General features: G+C 44.9%; 1 protein-coding gene across 3 annotated transcripts in view; it reads left to right on the top strand.

Annotated features, from left to right (window-relative positions):
* Positions 1 to 9558, top strand: part of sptb (spectrin, beta, erythrocytic) — a 42691-nt gene that overhangs the window by 2602 nt on the left and 30531 nt on the right. Inside the window, exon 2 of one of the 3 annotated variants that reach the window (XM_031847830.1) lies at positions 3079 to 3338. In XM_031847830.1, coding sequence (XP_031703690.1) covers positions 3191 to 3338 — 148 coding nt within the window. In that variant the 5' untranslated portion in view covers positions 3079 to 3190. Of the gene's footprint in view, positions 1 to 3078; positions 3339 to 6562; positions 7219 to 9558 lie in introns of those variants that run through there. The other 2 variants (XM_031847831.1, XM_031847829.1) reach the window with 2 other exon arrangements.

The raw sequence follows: 9558 nt of genomic DNA, 5'->3' as shown, positions 1-9558 counted from the left end.
CCCTCCTCCTCTCCTTCCATATTGATCTCTGTCCACTCTGTATTTATGCCTCAGATTTACTCTCTTCCTGGACCACAGGCCTCCCTTTCCTCAGTCCAGTTGCTGCTACAGTTTCACACACACACACACACACACACACACACACACACACACACAGTAGGTCATTCATCTCTCGACCCCACCTGTCTTTTATTTCATCCTCTCCATCTGAATCCGTGCTGCTCAGAATAATGTGCTCACAGCTTAATGTGCTGTGCTCCTCAGTGTGCATGCATAAACACAGAGTACTTACAGCTGGGGGCAACGTTTCCACAGTTATTATTCATCTCAGGTGCTGATTCGATGTTTACGTTGTACATATTTTGTTTACAGTGTAGTTTGGCAGTAACAACGAAAGAGGACAGCAGGTGCAGTCAATTAAAATCACAAGCAGTGGAAAGGTTATCATGAAAGAATTGTTTTTCTTCTCACACCTCAAAAATTGTTTTGTTTATTCTAACTTGAGTAAAAATCTCATTCACACCTTTTAACCATTTCCCCCAAAAAACGTTATGTGCAGAGCTGCATCCGCAGATATCAAAACTCTTGTGGCATTATTGTCATGCCACATGAGTTTTGATGAAAATCAATTTGAATCCCTGGAGAAATTTGAGCCGACATTTTTAATCATTCCCCTTTTGGCATTTAAATAACTTCTGAAAAATCATCCAGAGCGTTTGAGTCATCACCTCACCATGTGGAGCCACAAAAATGATGAAGTACTGGCCCCAGTGCTGAGGCCTTTCAGAGGTGATGGAAAGCAATACAAGAGGGTGCCAAAGTATTCCATGATTTGTCTTACAGGCCAATAAAAACTGAAAAGTTTGTTATTTGTGTCAGCCTCATGTCAAATGCCTCATAGTGTTAACAATGATAACATTACTTGTAATAGGATTACATCATTTATGTATTAATGATCTTCTCTTTATGGAATTCTGACATGTAGAAACTAGGGCTGAAGGGATTAGCTATTGATGAGCTGGTTGGTTGCCAGGATATTTATTGTCAAATGTTGATAATTATAATCGTTTACGTCATTATTTTAAGACAAAAAGTGGCACATTCACCATTTTGAGCCTCTTAAATGTGAGGATTTCCTGCTTCTTTTTCCACTGTATGACATTGTAAATGGCATATACGCTTTTGGATTTGAATTGTATATAGCAACAACTTTATTTAATTATTTTTATCATATTTTATTTTTCTGTTGATCAAGCTGAACTGATCTGTTAATCCATTAATCCTTACAGCTTTGCATTAAACCTAATTGAAAGGTTAGTCGATAAGGAAAATAGTTGTCGTAATGGAAACTAGTTTTCAGTAATCGCAGCTGTTTCTTAGATATCTGCGTTGGAGGCATTTGCATATCTAACACTTCCTCAGCACTTTAATTATGGTGATGTCATTTTATTTTTAGACGTTTTATTCTGCGTTACAGAGGCTTATAGCGGACAGGGTGATCTACTGTCAGTGAGGTATGCAAGAGTTCTGTCTCTTGCTCAAGGACACCACAAGAGGACAACTATTGACAGACACACACTTGCTGTGGCAGGCGGTGAACTTCCCGTCACAGGATTGACTATAAGTAGGAGGCCAGCTTGCCTTTAATACAGCTCTAAATGGAGCCTAGTGCCGTCTCACGGAGTACAAGTCCCAGCTCACACACCTAATTTGCTGCGGGTTTGTGTTTGGAGGCATGCAGTCAGTCAGCCCTTCGACACGATTAGAGTCTTATAGGTTCTTTTGAACAGCTGACGGCTTGTGGATACGGGGTTTTGTACGGCGTGTAAAGAGGGTTTGTGCAGTTTGAGTGTGTTGTGCAGTGGCCCTGTTCAGCTTGTGTGTGAGGTGATAAGGGGATCCCCAGTGGTGGGTGGAGCATTCGATAAGAGCCCTCTGCAGAGGACTGATACTGAGCAGGAGGAGGGAGACCTGTAGGGTGCCCTCATTGTGCTTCACTGAGGGCCTCTTCTCTGAATGCAGATCAGTAGTGAAGTCAATCAGCAGTGATGGGAAGTATATTTACTCAAGCACTGTCAAATACTTACATGTTCTGCTACTTTGTACTCCATAATTCAGAGGCAAATATTCTACTATTAGTTACTTTGCACCACTGTAAACTCAGAAATATGTTGCAGATTGTTTGCATTATCTCTAATTGTAGTTTTAATGTCCTCACTTAAATTTCTGATGACAAAAAATATGTGGTGTTTAGTGACAATAGTAGTGCCACATAACAACACTTCTTTTTTCTCCAACTTGGTGTTCTACGGTATCAACGCAAGTTGTATTTCCCGCCTCATTTCACCTCACGTGCTTATCACAAATGGCCAACAACGGAAACACACGCACACGCACACACACACACACACACTCGCAGTTCAAACTACGTGAGCTGCAACATTCAAAAGACGGTGGTTTCGTCATGTCGCGCTGTCCAGAGGGGGTTGCCCTCCCCCCTGTGTGGCATGATAAGAGCGCTATGCTGCACCCAGATAGACAGCTATCTGAGCTGCTACCCTTCAACCCGCCATTCCACACAAAGAATACACAGACACACTGCCGGGGTGGCGGTTGAGCAAAGGGACACGCACACAAAATGGAGATTGTGAGGGGCACAGGAGCTTGTGGGGCCAATTTGAAAAGCTATGATAGGCGTGTAAAAATATACCTGCGCCACATCTGAGATCACATAGATTTCTTCAAATTGCCAAAATGACATTCTCATTGCCACGTACAGATACAGCTCCTCCCCAGTGGGGTTGATAAATTGAAACTTAACAGCAAATTACAAACCAAATGGCAGCGAGATGGTGGTCCTTACAGAGAAAGCTGGATTCACAAGTTAGCATCATTTCCCCTAAAGTGGGGCTTTAAATAGTTGCTTTTTATTTGTATTTGTCTTAGTGTTGTTGTTTAAAACATTAGAAAACAGTGAAAAATATCCAATACGATGTTTTTGAGGCCAAAAGTAGTCTCATTTGAACCCCAGTTATTCATCATAACTCCTCTGCTGTCTGTCTTTCCTCTCTGTTTCAGACTACCTCCAGTATTCGAGGTCCATCCTGTCATTTCGTTCCCTCCACACCCAGACCACCTGAGGGACGCCGCCTGACGTCCCTCTCACCCACTTGCCACGCTGGCTACCGCCATGACTTCCACCACAGACTTTGACAATGCGGAGATCACGCAGCAGTACAGCCGCATCAACACCCGCTTCGGCCTCACCGACGAGGACCTAGACAATGACAACACCTCTGCCAGGCTGTTTGAGCGCTCGCGCATCAAGGCCCTCGCAGGTGAGTGCATGCATAGTAAACAGGCTGCGCCCTGCCTGAGGCATTTGTGGGGCACATTTTTGAGATGACAGCGTCTTTTTAAGAATGTGGGAAGGGCAGAAAGGTTGAGCTATAATGGGGGTCTGTTTAACTTTGGCAGGTTTGAATGGGCTTGAATGTGTCACTGACATTCACTAAGATTCATTCAAAAAAAATTACAAAATCACTCTCCAGTTGACCCATGATTTTACTCCAAAGCTCTAAACTAGAGCTCTGCAGGTGTTGTTGTGTGTGTGTGTGTGTGTGTGTGTGTTTGTACATGTTACTCGTGGTGTCACACACCCCCAGCAGCTGAGGCCTGACAACCGCTCCACACCCTCTGCAAGTAACTGGGATCGCTTGCACATTCCCAGAATGTCCAGCGTCTGACCGATCTGGACAGCTGCCCCGCCCGTCTGCCTCCCATAGCACACATCTCTGGCATTTCAGGCTGAGCTGGTGAGCCGTTACTCCACCTGTGGAGCGACTGCTCTGGGTTTTAAAATAGCAGTGTTTCTGCGGTGGACGGAAGCGTAACAGAAACAGGGAGTTGGGGGGCCCCACCGTGAATATTTTCGTAAATCCATAGTCACAAGAGAGGTCAGCCACAAAGTGGGAAAACATGAATTCGGCTCTGTGGAGACGGCACTGAAGGGGGGTTGAAGGTGGTGAAGTCTCTAGTATGTAAGGTGTGATTCTATCGCATGATGGTCTCTTGTTTAATTTAACAAAAGAAGCTAACTGTCTGAACACAAGCAAGAACACGGCCTGTATACAATAGGGTGAAATCTTTACGGAGTAAGTCTGGTGATAATCTTTATATTTCTCATTGTTACCAGATCACATGAAAAGACCAAAACCAACAATGGCTTGAAGCCTCCAGCGAGTATTGCCTGAGCTCCATTGTTGTCCTATAAAAACACATCAATGAGCCACACTGAGTGACATGTTCCTTCATTACCATGAACATGGGCACTGTAGTTTATTTTGAGTTGACCTCAAACACACAATCCTGTGCTCATGGGAGAGGTTTGCCTTCAGGGCTTTCTTCCAGAAATCTCCTTATGTTTACGCAACAAACCATCTTGGTAAGGTTTAGGAAAAGATCATTGTTTGGGTCAAAATAAACCCTTTCTGGCAGAAAGCCCTGAAGGCAAACTTCTCCTGTGTGCTGTAAATAATCACCAGAGCACCAAATGTGTATTAATCGGCAGCAAATATTCCCCTCCAAAAAAACAATATTTATTGTTTGAGTAACGTTTGCTGAAAAACTTCAGTGCCCAGCTGTTCATATCACTGGTCCCAGAGATTGTATTGACCACTGTGGTTAGCAAAAATACCTAAAGTGACTACTCTGTCAGAAATGCAAGAGAGGAAGAGAAACTTTGTATCCCCAAACAAACCGTAGTACTAAACTTATGATCATATGTTGTCTTCCACATACATGAAATCTGCACATGCACTTCGTCCTCCACATCGTGCACTGTCTCCTGTGAGTCCCTTGTGGTTTTGGTATCTCTTCAGTAATAATCAAACATTTAATATGGAGCATTGCGTCAGTACAGGCACTGATACCGCTGAATGGCGTCTTCATTCATGCCTCATAATCATTGGCTCACACATCAGTTGCTTTGTTGCTGACAATGAGATCAGTCGTTTTAGTGAGTGAGTGTGTGATCAAGGCTATTCTCGCATACTGCTGCACCAACCTGCCTAATATCTTTGGGTGCTCATTCGTGGCTGCTTGTTCAAGGCCCTTTCTGGGTTGCAGTGACTCACACTTTCTCAAAAACACCTTTCATTGCCTGTTTGATACTGCCGTTGATTGACTGCTGTCTGCTGACTCCTCACTTGCTAATGTTAACCGGCCGGAACGGGTCGCACGTGGGACACGGGGAAAACGGTTTCCTCCCTTCTGGACGGTGGTTATGTATTTGGCTGACAGCTGACAGCTAAAAGAACTACACACACACTGCTGACTGCATCGCCGCCGCAGATGCTGCTCTGTGGCCGGAGACACACTTATTCTGAACCTTTTTATTGGGCAACAACCTCGCGGATATACTTGTAGTCTAGACGAGGGGGGGTTAACCAATTGTGTGTTGTATTCATTCATTCAAACATTACAGCAGTGGTCGTTGCAGACACACCTGGCAGAGATCTGCACTCTATTGAGTGCACCTTCTATTTTTTTCTTGTATTCATCTGTTCAGGGGGGGCAGTAGTTCCTCCTCTAACAGATCTGCTCTAAATGGCCAATACCTTGATGTATAAGTGTGTCTGACTGAAATCGAGAAGCAGTTTGCAGACTGCAAGTGCATTAAATAGCTATTCCTGAAAAAAGTGCTGGCCATAAATTGTATAAAAAATGGGGTTTGATATAATGAAAGGAGGATTACTAGTTCAATAACTGATTTGAACATTTGATGCCAGCTTTCAGTACTTGATGCTACACACACATTTTTGTCTATAAAGACCCAATACAAAGTTTTGAGGTTTGATATCCAGCCCAACATCTGAGTGGCATAAAATATTTAGTCGTGTCCACACCGTTTATTGGGCAGTGCTCTCACCACTTCTCTTGCTGTCTCTTTCTGTCTCTTTAAGTGATGAAGGCTTCTGTGTGGGTGTTGGTGATATTGTGTTAGAGTGCTGCTGCACTGATGTTTCTGTAATGCAATCAGTGTTTCCTGTTAGAGAGAAAGAGAGAGAGAGAGACAGAGAGAGAGTGGTAAAAGAGGGAGGAAAGTCAAGAGAGAGGCAGAAGATGAGAGAGGCTCTGAATGACGCCCGCTGCTGATTTACAGCCTGTGAACCTAGAAATATGTACCCAGCTTGCCATCAAAGCACATAAATAACATATTGAGTAGCCATCCATTTGCACTCCTCCTTGCATAAACCTAAAAAAGACATGTTCCTTTGTGATAGACAGTTTCATATTGGATTATTGGCACAGGAATTACACTACACATTCAGTGATGTCACGACTGAGTGGGAGCGCTGCGTAGAGGGAGGGAGTCTTGTGAGCACGTGGACATATTGAAACATATTGTATGCATGGATGGGGCGAAAGAAACCACTCTGAAGTGAACCAAAGGCTGCCAGAGAGTGGAGGCATAGCATCATCACGGCAGCAGTGAGGAGAGAGTGAGAAAGAGAGAAGGAGGGAGGGAGGGAGCAGGAGTGAACACAGGAGAGATCTGGAAAGGAGGACAGAGAGCCAAGAGACAGACAAGAGGAGAGACGCGGAGTGCCAAGCTCCTCTGCTGGCTCCAGGCTGTCTTGTTGTTGTTTGGGGGGGTCAAGATGAGCAGCCCGTGCCTGCTGCGCGCTGCCCCGATAAGCCAACCCCGGCTCCGAGAGGTCAAGATCAGCCTGAAGGCCAGCAGCAGGGACACCACATCCATCCGGGGCAGCAGCGGAGGGACCAAGGAGGCTGCCAGCCGACCCTATGCCGAGAAAGAGGCCCCCGTCCGGGTCGGCATGAGCATCAGCCGGAGCAGGAGCACCCCGCCGGTCCACCGGACCCAGAGAACCGAAAGCAGGAAGGCAGCGAGGGGAAGCAGCAGCAGCAGGAAGCAGCAGGAACCTGAACACCACCCAGAGAGCAACGGCTCTCTCCTGCACATCCCGGTCGCCGTGGCGCCCGTGGGACTCTCCCCCTTCTCTTCGTCGTCCTCCTCGTCCTCCTCCTGCACCCCCAGACGCCAGCGGCCCTCTCACCCTCAACCTCCCCCTGCCCTCCTCTCTTCCTCCTCCTCCTCCTCAGCTAAAAGTATGAAGCGGGCGCGCTGGCTGAGTTACAGCACCTCCAACATTTGTTTCAACTCCATCCTGGATGGACGCTTCAGGCAGTTACAAGGTACAGGGTCCTGATGGAAGAGCTGTGTGTGTTTGTGCGTCTGTGATGTGTTTTTGGAGAGAGTTTGTCTAACCTCCGCTGCCTCTCTGATGAGACAGAGAGAGATAACACTTTTCCAATCATGCCCCTCCCTTCCCCAACTTGTGTTTGTGTTTAGACCGGGTCGGGATCGCTGGGAGCTCGAGCTGTGATGTGAGCAAGTGTTAGTTTCCCATCCTGGAAAAAGGTGGCAGCGAGAGTCTGAGCTTACAAAGCGGTGTCCCTTTTATTGAATGTATAGGGTAGTCATTTATTTATTTCCAGGAAGCCGTAGCTCTGCCCCAATTGTTCACTGACTTGGCTTTGAATAATTCATAGGCAAACTCCTAAAAAGGTTGTGATGTTTTCCCTTCCAAAGGTGGTGTTATGCACTCTTAGCTGCTCCTTTTTCTTAAAATAACTTACATATTCATCATTTCAGCTTGTCACCTACACTCCATATGGCCCTTACTCTTCACAAACTGTTTCACAGAACAAAGCATAAGTGTGTTTTCATCCTCACCTCCTTTTGTACCTGAATGATTGCGTTGGCGGTGTTAAAAAAAGAATCAATTTCTCTGGCGGTTTAACTTCTTTCGGAGTATGTTATTAAGGTTTTAAGTGAGAGGTTTGCCGTCACTGTGGATTTCTGTTAGCTTGCACTATGCTATCCAACTCCCCGGTGACAGGAGTGCATTAGCGAGAGGAGGAAAATGGAGGAGACGATGCAGGAGCAGAGAGGGAAACGTGCTTTTTTTTCTGCCTCTTGCTAGATTTCAAGTAGAGACTGATTCTGAAGACTGCAGAGTCAACTGATACGTGAAGCGGTAAACTTCTGAAGCTCTCCCAAATTAGAGTGGTTGCTCGGAGCCAAGTGTATTGATCCACCGATTGCATGTCATGGAATTTTATTTACTTTTTCTTTACTCGTTATTGGGGAGATCCGGTCAACACTGCAGCAGAATGAAGTTGGACAGAACAACAATAGCAGAAAAACACGAGTAATAAATAGAGGAAGACAGGGAAAACCGTCAGTGCTTTGCGTTCATTGATTTCAACCATTCATCCGTTTTCTTATGTCTTTCTTGGAATTTGACACACTCATTTGTGTTGACTATTTCTGCTGCCCTGCTTGCAAAAAAAAGTTTTTTTTTCCATCCTGTCGAGTTGTTTTTTGTGACATGTTGACCTTTAACCTTTTGGCTTACTCCTCCGGGTCTGGACACCTTTTCTTCCCCTGTTTACTGTTTAAAAATACAATCCCTCCATGAGTTTGACCCTCAAATTATTGTGAACATATGTTCTTTAAGCAGTTGTCAGGTTTTGCAGTTCATACGCTCCTTTTGCATCTTTTTTTATAAAAGAGTAATTTAACATTGCACCCCTTTAAGATTGTTGAGGTCACGATGGACATTTATCAAAATGTCGATGCCGCAGAAGCAGAGATATCGTCTTTTTTTTATGCCACGCATTCGTCCTCTTTCTTCATTACCCATAATTTAACTCCACTGTTAAGAGTTAGGTCGGAGGGTTGGGTGTGTTATGCTAGTAGCAGCTAATGTAGCCTTGATGCCGCTATTCTCAAGCAGAGGTGAGGAGCAGGCTTACGTGGCCTGCTAAACTCACTTCCTTCTGACTACACAATTTTCAAACTTGTAGTCTTCAACCCCAACTGACTCAAGTGACATAATTTAAGGCAGTTTTTTCAAATTTCACGCAGCTCCCTCTGAAGATACAAAAGGCTTTTTACAACTTTTTTTTCACATTTGCAAAAGCACTCTCCAACACCTGTAAACAGGCTTTCATGAAGCTCAACTTTAATCCTTACGAGTCAAAATACTGGTATGTTTTGCTCTTTACGTCATCAAGCAACCTTGACGGCCTCTAATGTGCGTTAATCTGATGTTTAGCTGCTGCAGAATGTGAGTCCATTTCGCAAAAGCTCAGGCAATTCATCTCGAGGAAGCGTGTGAACAAAGCCGACAGAGGAGATGTTTCATCTAAACTTTGGGACAGGCTTATTAATAAAGACATTGTGTCATGGCTGCAAGACAGGTAGCTCTGGCAGTTCCATAACTCAGGTAGCCTGTAACAGGGTGCTGCGGGACCCACAGGGCCACATCCAGTATGAGCTGACTGTGGGAAAAGACGGATCAGGCAGCATACAGGGAAAATCCATCAGCATGAATAAGTCATTGGGCTTTTTACTGGAGTCAGAGAGTGGATGAGGGATTACACAGTAAAATCATGTGAAACAGAGGAATGTTTAGTAAAGCTGGCATTGATATGCAAAGAGAAGAAGTTGGAAAAGGAAAGCCGCAA

This window comes from Anarrhichthys ocellatus, unplaced genomic scaffold, assembly GCF_004355925.1.
Source record: "Anarrhichthys ocellatus isolate YVR2014 unplaced genomic scaffold, GSC_Weel_1.0 scaffold7, whole genome shotgun sequence".
NCBI lineage: Eukaryota > Metazoa > Chordata > Actinopteri > Perciformes > Anarhichadidae > Anarrhichthys > Anarrhichthys ocellatus.
This window is presented reverse-complemented; position numbering and strand designations above follow the sequence as displayed.